General features: G+C 36.9%; 1 protein-coding gene across 3 annotated transcripts; it reads left to right on the top strand.

Annotated features, from left to right (window-relative positions):
• Positions 1-113: 113 nt before the first annotated feature.
• On the top strand, positions 114-15,007 carry MS3_00008400 (uncharacterized protein; the record flags this gene model as incomplete). 3 transcript variants are annotated; one of them, XM_012944426.3, is made up of 10 exons in its annotated part: positions 114-460; positions 492-535; positions 570-649; positions 2,102-2,261; positions 7,409-7,524; positions 8,473-8,549; positions 10,719-10,942; positions 12,270-12,399; positions 13,591-13,722; positions 14,650-14,718. In XM_012944426.3, the coding sequence occupies exons 1-10, from the start codon at positions 230-232 to the stop codon at positions 14,716-14,718; spliced, it is 1,263 nt and encodes a 420-aa protein (XP_012799880.2). In that variant the 5' UTR covers positions 114-229. The 3 variants fall into 3 exon arrangements, with proteins under 3 accessions (XP_012799880.2, XP_051065348.1, XP_051065349.1); XM_051216744.1 differs by having other exon boundaries at positions 114-535; positions 14,650-15,007; XM_051216743.1 differs by having other exon boundaries at positions 114-529; positions 10,719-12,399; positions 14,650-14,992.
• Between the last annotated feature and the right edge of the window lie 3,614 nt (positions 15,008-18,621).

Below are 18,621 nucleotides of genomic sequence, written 5' to 3'. Positions count from 1 at the left end.
TTACTTATTACAAAAGATTTCATGGTCTGTATGATTACTAAGAATCTGAAGTTCCGAAGTTATTTTGTAGTCTTGTGACTAATCTACAGAAAAAGCTGTGATTAACCAATAGCAATAATGATCGAGCTACATGCCCAACGGCAGTAGTTACAAATTTTACGGTTCTTAGACGCTGTTGTAAATTTACTCAGCGCTTGCACTCGTGTGGTTTAGTTAAAACACCAATAAAATGTTGGATATTGAAGTTGTCCCCGAGTTAGGGATTCGTCATAAACTTTGGGAGTTCGTTCTTGGGATGCCCATCCAACAAATGATTGACATTCTACGAAAACAAGACCATACGATTAAAAATGTCGATTTTTGGTATAGTGACAAGGATCCTTTCAGCATGAATTTGGTATTGGTGTTACCTGATGATGGTGTCAAGTTTCACTTTGACCCATTTTTACAAAGACTAAGGGTTGGTATCCCTGTTTCCTAATTTTGCATAGATCATCGAAGTTTTTGATTTGTCTTCCATCACATTACGGTATTGGTAATTATGATTGCTTTTCTACTTAACGGTTTAGGTCACAGTATTTTAATAGTCCATCTATCTTGCCAACAATGCAGGAGGTTTTAAGAATATTCGGATCCACAAAACCTCTGGGTATGTAAAAGTGTTTAAGATTCTCTTAAAATAGTTATTCTATTAAATGAGGCCTCATTATTTATGTGTCTTCCAGGCTGTACTTGATTTCTTGACCTAAGTAAATTTCATTACATACAAACGGGACTTGAAAAGAATCATGTGTACGTTTTGCCATAAATTCTTGCACTCATCAATATAGTCTGAAAGAAAAATGTTTGTTAAATGTAAATAATCAGATTTAGATTTTTATTTTGAGGACATAAGGTCGACGGCCTGTGTTAGTCGCATGTGAGTGTCCAGTCTTCTTGAATGAGTCAAATTGCCATGATTATCATTACCGCATATCAGCAACTAGTACTGCTTCCCCTTCTTACACATTACCAACTTAGTAAATTACCTTTTTTCTTCTTGAAACAGTTATATTCTCTTAGCACTCGAGTTATCACATTACAGCTAACCTCCTGCCTGCTAATATGATGGCTGCTGTTATCCGGAAACCCAACTTCACTGAGACAAACGCACTCACTACAAGATAAACAAATCCACAAACAACTACCACACTGACTAGAGTTAGTGCAATCGAGTGGTTAGACCACCGCCTACTGGAAATTACCAAATAACGAATTTCACCGAAACATCAAGAAGTGATCGCAAAGAAATCAGTCGATCTAAGCAAGCACGTGACAAAGTTTTTGAATTGAAAGTTTAGACACCATAAATGACTCGTTTTGAAAACCAATGTTCCACAGTTTTTTATTCATTTTTGGCTTTTTAACTTGCCTGCTAACAGATACCTAGACTCATGGAGGTAATAGGTACTAAATGTGTAATCTCTAAAGTAACATGATTGAAATGCAAAGATTAAAGATGCAACGTAATGCTCAATACATGAAGGAAGTATTCGAAATTAAGTCTGTTTGTAGACGAACGCACATAGTACAAGTTTCTCAAGCCAACTTGTCAGAAAACCATAATATGTGGTTGCTGCTTTTTCGTCATCTAAACGACTTCTATGGTGAAACTGCTACTCAGTTCATCAGTTTGATGGCTGTGAAATTATTTTCTGACGTTGGTTTCAGTCATATTAGTATCGTATATTAATTTATATGTGCTAATTGGGCTGGAAGGTCCGTTGACATATATTTCAGCTAAAATATTTGGGTCCACTACCATAATTAGGAATCAAGGATATAATTAGCTCTTGCTTCATATTTTATGATTAATATTGTCTTATTCCATATCATAATAAATCCAAGCATTTACGTGGCTATTAAGATACTATGCATAGAATTAGCATATTTTTAGATATTTTATAGTGAAGTCCAGTGATCAGCTGATATATAATTAATCATGTACATAGATACCAAGCTTTCAATTTTAAATTGGCGTCACATTATACTTAACTAACACTTCCACGTATTCTCTTTCACTATTCATAGTCATTATATAATTTCTTTGTATTAAAAACAGCTCCAGCGGAATCAGATGGTGACTACCAACTAACTTATCGAGGTATTACCTTCATATTGAGAAGGTTCTCTACTGGAAGTCGTGAATCGATTGATTCCAAGTCTGATCTGCTTGCTACACGACTGCTTATTTATCTGGGTAGTAATTTAGCAGAAGCTAAGTAAGTACTATTGAGTTTAGAAACATATTATTTCTTCATTTTCACAGTTACCATCCACATAATTTTTTTGGCATTTGAAGCAACAAAATTACTAGTACATCACTAGGTTTTCGTTGCGGTACTTTAAAACAAATACAAGAGAAACTAAGAAGTAATAAGTCAGTTGTTATTCAACAACTAGTTGTATAACATAATCTTCAGGATTTAGAATGAGGTAAATAATTAGTGCCTGCTTAATACGATTGAGTAGTCGTACTTGGATTGATGATTTAGGTTATGCAAGTACTGACCGGGTCCAACGTTGGTTAACTGGGGTGATCAGACGAGAACCGATGGTACGGTCACCGGCTACTTGGACCGATGCATGTATGTGCCTGGTCCTACGTTGTAACTGACTGAATTTAGGTTATAAAATCTTAACTTCCTCGCTAGGGTCTGGATAATAATTATAATATGGTTAGAAACCGTAAACAACGTGGCTATAAATCGTTCTTGGTAGAGCATCCGTGTTCATTCTTTACCTTCTAAATATTAAGCTCAACGTGACTCCACACTTTTCATCTCGCTCATCCCTTTTGAATTATTTCTTTTGGAATTCCGATTATAATTAATATTACTATTTTTCCTGCTTATTGTTAATTACCAAGTGGTACGTTACTCAATATATAGTATTTAGTTACCGGGCTTATGTAGAGTTTGCTGTGCTGAGAATTCTATATTGTACCAAAATATAATATTGAATAAAGCCATTAATAGTAATAATAATAATAATAATATGCTCTATCAACCCAAATCGATGCAAATTAATGATTGGCTGAAAACGTAATACATCGATAAGCAGTTTTTCATGTCATGCTGTGCAAGCCTCATTTACAGCTTTACTGGATCATCTAAACACTTTGTTTGTTTATTTATTTATTTGAACACATACATATTGGTACAAGAGTGCGCCAAATACATATGCGCCACACAAAACAATGAGAATTTAAAGAGAAGGAAAAAGAAAAAAAGGGGTAAGGAGGGTTAAAAAACAATGAGGAAGAGATTGGTGTAAGGTAGTGTAATAATAATAGTGGTAATAATGGGGGAACGGAAGGGTACAATCAGAAGAAACACTTCAGTTAAGGAAGATACAACCATTTTTTTATGAAGAAAGTAAAAGGTTACAGCAGGATCGCCACTGGCTCCTATTCTGAACCATATCTGATAACGTCTCTAGCCACTGTGTAGCACCATCTCTCGGACCGCAGCCAGGGAGTCGTGAAGAACCAACACAAGCCAGTCCTTTACAGCTTTCTTTCATACCACGACACCATGTCATATACTGACCACCTCTCCACATTTTCTAACCGGTCTCAGCGTCAGCAAACATTGCACGACGTGGAATTCTCTGGAACGACATTCGTAGAACATGTGCAAGCCACCGAAGTCGATGTTTCAAGGTGGTGACACCAATTGCATTATCGTCGCTGTGCCCGAACACACGATGCCGAACCTCTGCATTACTAATATGGTGTTGCCAGTGGATGTCAGCAATCCTTCGGAGACAACGGTGATCAAACACAAAAAGTCGTCTGACATTAACAACTCAGAGAGACCAGGTTTCACAAACATAGAGCAAAACTGCTCTCACCGACGCATTATAGATCTGACTTTTTTCAGCCAGACTGACATCACGAAGGCGCCAAAGATGGTCCAGATTGGCATAAGTCACTATGGCTTTCACTATACGTGCATTGATCTCATCACTCACACCCCCACCAGCACTTATGCAGCTACCCAGATACACGAACTTTTCGACTACTTCTATCTGCTCACCATCCAGGGTGAGTACAGGATTGGAATCCTGCCAGTCTTGTAGAAGTATTTTGCACTTCGAAGGTGCAAAGCACATGCCATACCTGCGGACACTGATTGCCAACTGATTAAGTGCGGATTGCATGCCTTGGGCATTATCGCACAGTAAGGCAATATCATTCACATATTCAAGGTCGAGAAGTCTTTCTCCAGGCAACAGATCCACACCACCATTACTTACATCCATCAGAGCTGTTTCCAGAATGTTATCGATAGCAAATTTGAAGAGGAATGGTGAGATTGGGCAACCCTGCCTAACCCCACTACTCGAATGGAACAATGGAGAGAGGTGGTTGTATGCCCTCACTCTCCCTGAGGTGTTTGTATATAGGGCTTTTAGGATGTTAATAAACTTCTCAGGCACACCCTTCTTCAATAGACAATTCCAGAGAACAGTTTTGTTTAACGAATTGAAAGTAGTTCTGATGTCAAGAAACATTACTATTGTTGGCCTATGATAAGTATGACAGTGTTCTAACATTTGGCGGAGGGTGAAGATATGGTCAATACATCCTCGACCAGAACGAAAAGCAGACTGCTCCTCACGACTTTATCCTTCCCGGGTCTTGAACAACCCACGAGGTATGACGGAAGCCAATAGCTTGGACGCAATCGGAAGTAGATTTATCCCCCGATAGTTGTTACAGGAAGGACGTGAACCCTTTTTAAAGATAGGGACAACTATTGACTCATTCCATGACTTTGGAACACTCTAGTTTAAAGACCTTTGTAAAGGACGTTGTCAGTTCCTTAACCAGAAAGTCACCACCATCTTTAAAAAGAGCCGGAGGTAAGTCATCTGGGCCCGGTGATTTTGTAGCGCTTCAAGAGTTGGAGTTCCTTGCGGACTTCCGCCTCATTTGGTCGATCAGTCGTCACTGGCCGTGGAGGGCAGGACAGTCTGACCGATGTTGCCGGAGCAGCAGGTCAGTTGATCTGCCCATCGTCCAAGACGTCGATGGATGTTAGTGATTGGCATCCCATCATCCTCGCAGATTGTTTCGCTCACATCAGACTTCTTGCTGCCAGTGCCTCGGATGAGTTGAAAGAGCTTTCGGTAATTACCAGATGCAGCTGCTGCTTCCAACTCATTAGCACGCTTCGACCACCAGGCTTCTCGGTCCTTACGCAAGCTTTGCTCAATTTCCTTAGGTAACATCCTTCGTTTATGGTCAAACTCACGGTCACCCAGAGTAGGCCGACGGGCTCCAATGAGTTGTAAGGAACCAGAAGAAACCTAGCGCTTATAAGCGGGACGTCTCGCGAACTCACAACTGACTGTACCCGCCATTTTCATGGCGTCATGCAATTGCAACCAATGCTCATCCATACTTTTCGGTGGAATGGTAGCTAGCTCGGTTTGATACTTACTTGCAACAGAAGTTGCAACCAGCTTGCTAACATCAATCCATTGGTGGCGGTCACTTCGTTGGCCACTGGAAAGTAAGGTAAGATTGGCGCAGACCAAGGCATGGTCAGAGTCCAGATAGGTATTCCAAAAAAAGAGGCAGTCTTGTACACAACCACGCCAGCGGTAGCTGATCGCGATGTGATCAATCTGAGTCCAGGCTTGAGATGCAGAAGGGGGACGCCAGGTGGCACATCGGCGATGACTGTGCCGAAAGTTAGTGCTGGCCAGAAACAGGTTGTGGTCTGTGCACAGTTGCAGTAGACGGTCCCCGTTATCTGTCCTGCGACCAACAAGTCCCCATTGGCCACCTAAACGACTCTCTTCTGTGCCTAGACGCCCGACCTGAGCATTCAAGTCTCCGGCTAGTACTACAATATCTGTCGAACGCACTTTCTGGAGAAGAACAGATAACTGGTGGTAAAACTCATCCTTGATTGCATCCGGGCTGCAATCTGTCGGGGCATAGGCGGAGATGACGAAAAGACATCGTTTCTCACGCCGATTTCTTCTCACTTTGATGGAACTTTCTAATCTAACAGCACATAATGTTAATGGGGATCCAATTGATTAGTGCTGCCTCAGCTCCAGCGCTTAGTGCGACACCGACGCCAACAAGACCAGACGAAGATGCCACAGGGTCCCCGGATAAGCGCACGTAAAACAAGCTTTTCGAAGCGACAGATGGAGAGCGAATTTGTAGTACTTCACCATAGTCTTGAATACGGGTCTCGGATAGACAGCAAACATCGATATTAAGACTCCAAAGACATAGTCAGCCCTATCTGTTGTCCGACCTGCATAAATGTGCGAACGTTGAAGGCAGCCAGTTTGAATGGTGACTCGAGAACGTTTAGTAACAGTCGAATTTCCACCACAGACGAGCTGCTGTATAAGTCGAAAAAATAAGTATAAACAGAGTGGGAATAAAAGAAGGTGAATAATGACGTAGTAAATAATAATAATAATAATAATAATAATAATAATAATAATAATAATAATAATAATAATAATGCGAGTCACTTGATTGTTATTTGGAGCGAGAATAATATTTTTCATAAGTTGATAGTTTATCATGTTTTTGTGTGCGGGCTGAGATACTGCCCGGGTGCCCAAACCGAAGCAGGTGGTTTTCTTAGGGGGCCACACCCCGAGTCTTTGACCTAACGGTCTAACCCACAAGGCAGTGGAGCATCGTGAGGAGATGCAGTCCCATGGTAGTCGGTGACCAAGGAATTGGTTCATACGTCATTTGTTCCTTCAGGATACTGGAACCCATGTGCACCATTGGTTTGGGATCCGGTTAAAGCGCCGGATATTCGCTTTTCGTCCTCTCATTTTTATAAACAACACCCCCGCCACGAGAAGGCAGTGAGTAGGACTTCCCTGGCAGAGGCTGTATACGCGTGGCCGTGTGGGAGTATTTCGAGAGGTAGGGCGAACCCACCCCGCTCTCGGCCATACCAGGGCATTTGGGGGCTAAATAAACATTATTAACATTCACTTTATGCATACTGTTTTCCTATCGGATTCCGTCACAATGCACAATTTCCTAACCACCTATGAAAATTAAGAATACTGAGTGTATATGAAACTGTAATTGACAAATCTCGAGCGAATACATACGTACGTTTTCCATCTATATGATACTAGTCTGATTCATACAGGGATATATGGATAGTGATCTTAGATAAAACATTTACTCATATAGCACTTCTCACCTACCCTGGATCCTCACGATGGTGAGCATCTGGCATATCAATAACCATGCATTATATGTGGTTGTTTATTTTTTCTTTCAAGGTATTGACCTTTCCTTGTTTCTCGTTTCAATTATTTAAATAACATTGATATTGTTTCCTTATAATTTATTTGTTTCTAGAGTCCCAGTTGAATTACCTAGTGCATGCTATTTACAAAATGTTTTTCTTGAAAGACTCGAAGTCAACAGATCAGTCAATTCTACCACAGACCTAACATTACACCTTGTTGCTCAAGGTATATCGTTGTTTTTTTTTCATGTGACGTTTTGGTGTTTTTATTGGTTATACTTTGATTCTACTGTGAAATACTTATTGATAAGCATTATATTCCTAATTCAAACTTTTGAAATATGTTGGTAAATGAGTGTAACAGGATTTTAATACTTTATTTAACATAAGAGCTTTGATACCAAAATCAATTCAGTGAGTCAGTCATAAGCAGTATAAAACCTGCCGCTTATGTATCAGTTCAAGTTCCCGCTCTCTATCACTACAATGAGATCAAATAATTAAGATAAACAGAGTGGCAAAGTAATAAGAGTAGGAGTGATAGTAGATAAGATCAAGCATAGACAATATGATTCGAGACGAGGAGAGGGATTTACAATGTAAAAGAAAAAATAAAATGATTGCGCTAGCTACTTACAAGATATCTCCATTTTTAATTCAAATGTACTCGAGATAAATAAGAGAGACTGATAAAATTGCTTTCTTAATATAACCTGTTATTTAAAACCATCACAGATTAGACTCTTATTATTTATTACACTTGTTATAATATGTTTCCAGACTAATTTGAATGTAAAGGTGTTCAATGCTGAATAACATTTGGTAAAAGACTATGAATCACACTCAATAATAAATCTAATCTAATGTTACTATTTGATTAGTATTTGATTGAGAATTACTGTACAATCATTTTATTTCTTTATTTTACATTGCAAATCCCTTTCCTCATCTCGGTTTGGGCACTCGGGCAGTATCACAGCCTTCACACATATCAAATGAGATTTCTGTGGCACATATGTATTTGGTGCCTCCTTGTACCAATATCTATGTGTTAAAATAAATAAATAATACAGTAATTCACCTCTTGAGACTAAAATGTTCTCATTTTTTAACTCTAGTTTTACTGAGTAACATTTAGTCTACTCATCCATATTTGTTTTCCTCATTTTTGCAGATTTAAACGTGAATCCAAATCGTGAACCTCAAATCCGTCGGTTTACTCGCTCTTTAACTTTTGGAGATTCTGTTCAGGTTTGTGATTAGGCATTATTCTGTTGTCAAAGCGAATTTTGTTAGAATTATTTTTAAACCTTGTGTTTGGTCGACCCCTTGAGTTTTACTAATCTAATTGACGTGATTATTAAATTACGTGTTCAGGTAGAAGTTATGCGTAAACGTTTTATTGTAAAGAAATCTATGAGGTCTAGTGACACTTTACGGTTACCCAAACTAAAGTAGATGGAGTAGGCTTAAACTTGCGACTTGGAGACTAAAAGTTAAACGTCTGAACCACATGAAATTTCGATGCTGATTGTCACGTTTATAAAAGTGTAGAGACAACTTTATGCCATCATAGTCAATTTTTATCAAAGTTGTATGATCCCTTTAAGATTTATATTCGCTTTCTGAATCTGGTAAGATCATTAACAATAGTCCAGTCTCTCAATTATCGTTTTATCGATAAAATATCTTATCACGATCGGAAAGTGTCGATTTCATAATAGCACTATCAGTTTCCTAAATCTTCAATTCTTCTTACCATTATTTTATTGATTTTTTCTCTCATTCAAACTCAAGAAGTGTTGTCCTTAGTTTCCTGGTAACTAGATTTAAACTATGGCGGGACTTTCACTATTGAAACCCTATGTCAAATGGGAAACCACGTGTCATTAGCAAGAACTCTATAATGAAGTATGATGCGTCTCAGAAGTGTGCATTATGAACTGAAGTGTGATAGTTCGCTTCACCCAAATGGTAGAAGAGCCAACAAGGCTAAACTTTTATTAGACTTGTGACCACTGACTTAAATCACTTGACAAAGCCAACAATCAGAATCCCGACTGAGTATCTCTGAGTTGACCAATTACATGTTCGACTAGCTTTGGTAACCAACCTCAATGTTATATTTTACGCAGACGTAGGCATACCAGACCGAATCACACCATAAAATGACAAAAAACAATTATACATGATCAACCAAAAGTGGCTAAGTGTACGGTAGACTGTGAATAATAAACTGGGAACAGATTAACAATAGTAAATTTTACAACAATAATTAATGGGTTAATCAAAAGCTTATGATAAAAGGAATATACATGTATATATATATATATATATATATATAATCACTAACTAATTATACGATAAGAACACATGTATAATAATAATCTATAAATTGGTCCTAGAACTTATCATTCATTCAGTCTCCGTTCTGGTTTAACAATATCGAACTCTGTAAAGACCTGACAATAATTTCTCATTGTTTTGCATGTATATTATTAAGTTCAAGAATATAACAAACTCTTCTACCCTGTTTTCTCGGTAACTAATCTCTGCATTATCATAAAGAATTAATTTGTAAGAACTTGATAAAATTACAGTACAATCCATCACCTTAGAGATTTGTAGAGATTATTGAATGTTGTCATTATTACGAAACAACCTAAATTAAACGTCCATCGAAAACCAAGTCGGCACCAAATACAAAATGCCCGTAATTCAAGGTTTGTCAAAACTTGTTGGTAGAATACCATCAGAATAGATAAGGCCTGATCATCAGGCATAATTTTCATTCATGAATGGATTACTTTTTGAAAATTACTTACTCTCTGAAGAGAGCTGTATTCTGATACTGTTAATATAAGTAAGGACGGCAGCACAATGTGTTATATCTGAACGAAAACTAAAGGAATGGTAAGTTCAGGACCAATCTATAGATAAATTGACCCGTTAATCGGTGTTAGATAATTCACTATTCTCAATTTATTTTCAACCTATTATTCACAAAATACCCTGCTCTCAGACACTTTATGGCTTGATCATGTATAATGCTATTCTTTATTTTGTGGTTTAATGAGGTCTGGTCTACTTGTATATGAACTATGTCTGGAATATAAGTACGATCTTGGACTGGTGGTCATTGGTCCTATTTTTTTTCCTCTTCGTTCGGGGCCAGTTACGATTGGGTAAACCTTTAGTCATAGAGTATCAGTCTTCCCCGTCCTTGTTGAGTATTCGTTTCTTTAGGTTGTCTATGAGTATTGGTCGTTCTTAACACATAACACGATGCTTCTTGAATCCTTGTCAATTTTTAAATATTTCTCTTAAAAATTTTATAGTATAGTTTTTAGTCAAACAATGTATGCTACTTAAATCGCACTAATAGTATATCTTTATTTTTCAATATTTTCTACCAATCAGGATGTACTTTCAGCTTTAGGTTCTCCAAGTCGTGTATTCTATAAAACGGAAGATAAAATGAAAATTCATCTTCCTCAATCTCATCGACTTGTGCAACCTAGAAAATCGGATTATTTTTTCAATTATTTTCCACTTGGCTTAGATATATTATTTGATGCCCAAACACATGAAGTAATGAAATTTGTTTTGCATACAAATCAACCAGGAGAGTATACATTTAACACGTACGTGTTTCTATTGCCTTTTCTCAGAAAAAAAGAGAAAAACAATTACTGGGCATTGTGCAAATAATTTCCTGAGGGTAGTGTGTAATTTTGGTATTTAGTTAAGTTTAATTAAATCAATGTCTTCGAATAATGTCGCAAACATTTATTTATTTGAACACATAAATATTGGTACAAAGGGGCACAGAATACATATGCGCCACGGAAGTCACTTGATTTGTGTGCGGGCTGTGATACTGCACGGGTGCCCAGACTGAAGTAGGTGGTTTTCTTAGGGGGCCACACCCGGAGCCTTCAACCCGAAGGTTTAATCCACAAAGCAGTGTAGCAATGTCAGGAAATACAGTTCCATTGTAACCGGTGACCAACGATAGGTTCATACTCCATCTGTTTCCTCAGGATCCTGTATCCGATTTGCACTATTAGTTTTGAATCAGTGTTTTTCGACTCCCCTAAGTGGACACGAAGGGCCTACCAATCTAGTTTAAGCGCTGTCCTCTCGAGTTCGTAAACATTACCTCCGCCGCGAGAAGGCAGTGTATAGGACTTCCGTGGTAGTCGCTGTATACGCGTTGTCATGTAAGAGCATTTCGAGAGGTAGAGCTGACTCTCTCAACTCTCGGCCGTACCTGGTTCTTTGGGGGCTGTCGCATACAATTACTATTCAACTGTACGCTACTTTTAGTCCTCATTTACCTATTTTCTTTCATTTATAGAACAACGGTACAAGTATTTAACATTTCTAACATCGTCAACTATATCAAGATATTCTTGTTAAGGTAATAAATGATAAAATGATATATTTGGGCAAGCCTGATAGTTAGGCAATAATTTCCATTGGCGAATGAATCGCTTTTAATTACTAAATCATCCAATCGTTTATTTGTTAAATGAATTCTAATTCTAATTGTTTTTGTGTAGAATACTTCGTACATAAGCGTGTTATTTTATTAGATGAAAAACCTATCGTACTAGGCAGCTGTTTTCTAATGTCAATTCGATTTGAGACTTACATGTATAATCCAGTCTCGTGAGCAGTTATCATTTCGCACATTATGTCGTTGCTCATTATCATTTAATCAAAACCTTTTTTTTCTTTAATCGTTAAGAATCATAAAAGGTCTAATTTATAACATATATGTTATTTTGTCCTTTTAGGGCTTAAACTGACGCAAATCTAGAACCTTTTATCTTAGCTACTAAAGTATTCATGTCTTTATTTAACTTTGATTCTTCATATATAGTTACTCTTTTTTTTACTGTAAATCTCTACCTTATTTTAGAGGTACAATGTAATTTTTACACAGCTATCTCTTTACTCTCATAGATATTATCGATGTCTTTTTGAAATACCAATTCCTATTGTAAAATCATCTAAAGAGAATACAAATACTGAAACTGATGAAACATATAATGTATTAAATGAAACAAAATATTTAGTAACACCATTCTCAAAGGTAAGCAAATTCATTAAGTTTGGTATATATCATCAATCTATTTACAAATCTTATTTGGAAATATTGTAATTTAGCTAACACATATTCTGTAATGAATTCTTTAGCTTTAAATTAGCTAAAAGAATAGCTACCATGTTTTATTTTAGTGTAACTCATTGCGGTCATATCAAAGTCGACTCAATCTATTAACCAGTAAGGAAAACGATAAACAACCTCGAGGTTAGACATTAGGTCAGAGGTGAAATAATTAAAACAAATAACAGACACTTAATAATGACCTACAATTAACCGAATTTGTGGTCAGCAAAACAAGTTATTAACAGTTGTAGGAAAATTCTAATAACATACTTCTTATTGATGTTATCGAGAGAAACAATAAAAGCTTCGTAATTTAACCATGCAGCTAGCAAAACAAAACATTTTAAGAATCCTCATCCTAAAGTACAAATATTCACTGCCATTTCATTGGGATATGTTGATTAAACCACTTCTCCAAACTTCATGATCTGTAGGTTCATAATGGAAAATCTGAAGTGATCAGTGTATTGACATGAATAATCTAGTTAAATTAAGTTATAGAATATGTATTTTTGTTGTTTAAACTACAACAACTATTGAAATTACTATAATATCCACAAAACCCCCTTCTGATAATAATCAACATATGCTCACTAGTGACTGAATCCAAGAGATATTTCCTGGAGTTCTAGTGAGAAGCAGTGACCAGTGGAGTTCAGTTGGGTATGTTGTAAAATAGTAACTCACTGATTACAATGGTGGATGTGTCGCTCAATTTCATGGATTGATTGAAGTTAGACATTAACACCGTTGGATTCCGGCCGGCTCAGTGGTCTAATGTTTAAGTGCTTGCGCGCGGAACCAGTAGGTTCTGGGTTCGAATCACGCAGGGGCGAGGTCGTGGATGCGCACTACTGAGGAGTCCCACAATAGGACGAAATGGCCGCCTAGTGCCTCCAGGTTTTCCATGGTTGTCTAGCTTCAATTGACTCATGATTTCAACTATTGAAGTTACTATAATATTCACGAAAACCCCTTCTGATACTAAACTACAAACTTTTAAAAATAAATGTGTATAGAATTGTATAATTAGCTGAAAATTAATTGCAAACTTTCATTGTTATTATTACTTTTTTCAAACTTTTACTCAATAATATCAAAATAATACAAAAGTGGTCTGATGTTCGACAACATTTAATTTCATCAATGGATACTGAACCAGTGGTTATTTATAGAGAATCGAAACCACAACAGAATCCTTTTGGTCCAACACATGCGTATGGTTATCAGGATATTATATTTGAGGTAAGTTTAGTGTGATCGAACTTTCATTTTCAAATTTGATATTGTTTATGTCTTGTATTGAACTTCATCGGTCGTAAATGATATATATTTCAAATCATTTGACTATGTAAATTTATGCTTGCGCTAAATCGACTTTTTTTCTAGGACAGCAGAAAGATCATTAATCTTACTTGACTCTATAAACTTATATAGGTAATGTACAGTTAAGGGTTGAATAAATATAGCACTCAAATGTCAACCATAGACTTATAGTTTCGCAATGGAGGATAATGTCTGTCTATCCTGTGATCTTATTTGACCATTGGAATTCATTTGCTTCTGCAGTCATTTTTCATATAAAAATGTCTTAACAAGTACCTTATGTGTAATCAGATTGTTCGAAATGTATTGCTCAAATATATCGCATAATTCTCATAAACTTCGTCTTCTCATTACATCGAAATTTATCAAAGAGACTAATTATAAGCAAAGACGGATAGTGGCTAGCAATGGAATCCAGGACGCGCGTTTCGTCCTATTTGGGACTCGTCATCTGGGTGTACCTGCATCTCAGAGTTGATGTTCACTCCGGGACTCGAACCCAGTACCGTCTGCTTCAAACGCTATCGCGTTATCCACTTAGCTTATAATACTTGTAAATTAAGGCAATATCGAGGCAATACGCACAGTATGCACATATGCAGTCCTAAACATCAATCGAAAGATTCAAGTAAAAAACAATACCAAGTGAATTAAAGAGACTAATTGTTTTGAATTTCTAAAAAAAGACTCCCTATACACTGTCTAGTTTGAGACCGACTACATAGATCTGTACTTGAGAATGTTTGTGTTTCATCATCATGACTTCAGGTATTATCTATTTTCCTTGATACTTATTAAATAATTATCATCTTATGAATATTTCTTTTCCTATATATATATACATAGATTATTCCAACCAGTGAATGTATAGCATCAGTAACATTATATACTCCAATTCATCTATCTAAAACCTAGTTATCAAGTATCCAATTAACAACAACAACAAACAATATGCTAAACATTAGCCAACAGAAAAAAACCCATTTCAAATTATAATTATTTTCTCTTTAAATAACTGCTAATTAATTTGTTGTTCTAGTTTATGTATTATTTTCCCTTTTCTTCAAAAGAGAATCTATAATATCTACAGAATTCTTATCCCAATATTCTTCCATAACTTGTAATTAATCAAAACCATTATTTCATAATAAAACATCCACTTTGTAACTGTTCATTACATATAATAATGATTTGTTTAACTATAGATTATATTTTTGATTGAGATCATGAACCGATTAATATTAGACCACCGTTGGAAACCTGGAAGCACTGGACGGCCGTTTCGTCCTATTGTGGGGCTCCTCTCTGGCAGTGCGCATCCACGATCCCGCTCACGGGATTCGAACCCAGCGCCTTTAGTCTCATGTGCGAACGCTTAGTTACTTGATCACTGGGCCAGATTATGTAATGTGTTGTGCAATAAGTCAACTAATCAATTGGTAACAACGATCAAAAAACTTATCTAACTAACACATTATTTTCTCATATCAAAAGGGTTTTTTGTGGATATTATAGTAATTTTAATAGTTGAGATCATGAGTCAATTGAAGCTAGACCATCATGGAAAACCTGGAAGCTACAATTAACTCATAGTCTAAACTATTAAGATTACAATATTTTCACATAAACTATAAGCCTTTTAACAGAACTGAAGGATCCGAGACTTATCCTGTAACAAAGTGAATGTGAGGTCTCATAAAAAGCATCAAACTAAAATAAAAACATCAATGTATCACTTTTATTCTCATTAGTTCTGCAAATAACCTTTCTATGATACAACTTATCTTTAAAAAAAGTTAAATGATTCAATATGAAAATGTGTGTAACTAATTAAGCAAATGAGAATCCCAATCAATATATTGCTTTTCTTTCTTGCTGAAACTTTGTTATAACTTGTGACCTGTGTACCCTGTTAATGTGTAACGTAATAATACATCCAATTAGAGAGCAGTGAATTATCGACCGGACCAATGACGCACAAAACAAGTAGGAGCAGTCTAGAGTACTTATCAGCCTAGCCCAGCCTGTTAAGTCCAAAACACTAATCTCAGCCTCTGCGATATGAATCTTTATATTTCAAACATACTGAGTTTATATACCAACCAAACAGACCACAAGGTATAAAACAATATTTGTACAAGATTGAGCCAAACGTGGCTGTGGGTGTGGAAGATAGTGATTGATAGACGGTATAATTCAAGAATGGTAAATCGTATAATAATGCCCGACCGAAGCTGCTACCTTGACGCGGTGGACGGGCTTGCCTATCGTCATGACCCATTCGAGCTATATTGGCTGGAACATATGTTCCTGTAGGTTCTACCATGCCAGGCAGGTCGATTGGAGAACGGTAAGACTAAAAGCAGCAACTCAAGGTCTGAGGGCGAAGTCGTACTGCTGACTGTAGAGGGGTGTGACAGCAGTAAGGTGTTTCCCTCGGACAACCAGCATCTGCAGCGATGCTGCCTTCCCACAAGGAGGGGTGGGGTTAGAAAAGGTCGACCATAAAAATGTCACACCTCACCTTACCTCACGGATTTTCGTCTCCGGCGGTAGGGCCCTTTGAAGAACGGAGCTAACACATTAAAAACCTTCCACGAAAAGGCCGTGCGCGACCGGCCTCAAGCAGTTGTTCCTTGGGCTCTGCGGTCACGCTCCCAGGTCGTTAAGACCAACATTAATCCAATTTCCTTTTCAAATTCCTCAAGAAATACCCTTCCACGGTGTGGGCAGCCGGGAAGTGATATCAGCCCTCATACCCGTAACAGCACACTGACGTATAATAATGGTTCATAGATCAAAATAAAGCTCATAATAAGAGGAACACGAATATGAATAGTTTAGTCATTTAACAATTATGCGATAAAAATATACGTATAGTATTAGATCAGAAATAGATTCCAACAGTTGCCACTCACTATTCTCGTCGGGATATAACAAACTTCAGTTGAACACTGAAACAAAATGAAAGTTCTTCATGGACATAAAATTTTTCTACATATGGTCCCTAAACAACTTGATGACGTCGAGGAAGGAAAAATTTGGTTTTCCTTCTTGAGACAATCTCACATAATTATTTCAATTGTCTACATTTTATTTATAAACTTACCATAATGTTTTACAGGAAAAGATATTTACACTAGTTTACATAGGTTTTGTACATTGTTGTTCAATCTTTGTTCAGTGAATGTAGACACTTTCCAAATTCTGAAGCAGATATAACGTATACAAAGGATAATACTATAATCCGAGATCTTCTAGAAACTCCTGTATTCCTCAGTTATCATGAGGGTCATTTAAACTGAATGTAAAAACTTCTTCATAAAAAACATATAAAAAAGTACTTCAAATACATTGTTGCGTTGGATGTAATGTGCATAATGTGAAGTATCATACTGTTATAGAGTATAATACAAAAATAAAGTACAAATTCACAACTAAACATGACTCAAAATACAACTGCTCACACAAAAAATTGTTTATAACTATATGTTAACTTTTAAATATGTAGATAACGATAAGTAAGTTAACAGAAATAGTAGGTCGGTAAACACTTGGAATGTATATTGTTCATACATGAATTTCACTTATAATGCAGGCACAATAAGTTAGCATCAAGTTCCTACCCTTTTCAGAACTTCATCTTGTAGGAATCCTATTTCACTTAGTAATAACTACACCATTTCTATGGTTATTTTCATTGACAACAAGATTACCGCTACTATCAGCTTTATCAGAATTTCATTCATTTACAAATGTAAGTTATAAACGGTATATTTGTTACCAATTATTTATTAATAGTTGTCTACCCAAGGTACTCAACATCCATTGGCCGGATACCATCAGTAATAGCCTTCTGAAGGAGAGAACAAACCAGCTGAAGAGGAAATTAGGAAAAGACGATGGAAATGGATAGGAATCCTGAAGGCAAGCGGAAAAGAGGAAGGCCAAAGAATACAATACGTCGGGAAATAGAAATGATTAGGATGAATAACAACTGGAAAGGATTGCTTGGGACAGGGTTGGACAGAGAGAGTTGGTGAGCTTAACACATCACCCGCATTTTGACAGTCGAATTGTTGTCACCTAAAAAACTTATCTTAATGCCCCTTAAACAAATTCCCACCAAAACAATTTGTAATCAAGTATTGTAGCGGTAAATAAATCCCCAAAATAAATAGCTCTGTAAGTTTTCGACATTGGATGCTGACCAGATTAGTTTTAGTGGACTCACCTAGCTGAAGGCGCTCGGTCATGCATCCGCACCAGATCACATTTGGGAACGCCGTGCTCAACATCTACTGCAATCGCTAGCCAGACTAGATCAGACAATTCCGATATATTGGCAATCGTCGAACACAACTTCTGATCTCCTCGATTCTGTCTTTTGATTTCTCTTGGTGGGTACGAGTTATATTAGGTGTTACTGGTAAAAGCGTTGTCAAACACTGAATACCTGTGCCATATTCAGTATCAAGATATACTTCGTGTTAAGTGCACTTAACCTGGTTCAAGCAAAATAGAAACCAGTAAATGTTATGGTGTGAAGAAATAGTAGAACATTGGTGCACAAAGTCCCGAGGAAACGTCTACTTCTAACTCGGGCATACTTTGGAACAATGTGACTTGTAACCATCAGGGGACTGTATCTTAATTCTTCACATTCTGTTATACTGTATTATCCTACCGATGTCGACAGATATAAGTAGTATGTATTATCAATCGAAAGTGAAATGACTGGAGGCAGAAGATGGAAGAAAATAGAACAAGAACAGAGAATGATTCCCATGGAAATGAAGAACAGTGAAGTTTTAGACG

The sequence above is a fragment of the Schistosoma haematobium genome, chromosome 6 (genome assembly GCF_000699445.3).
Source record: "Schistosoma haematobium chromosome 6, whole genome shotgun sequence".
NCBI classification, from domain to species: Eukaryota; Metazoa; Platyhelminthes; class Trematoda; order Strigeidida; family Schistosomatidae; genus Schistosoma; species Schistosoma haematobium.
Note: the sequence above shows the minus strand (reverse complement) of the source record. Positions and strands in the feature narration are given on the sequence as shown.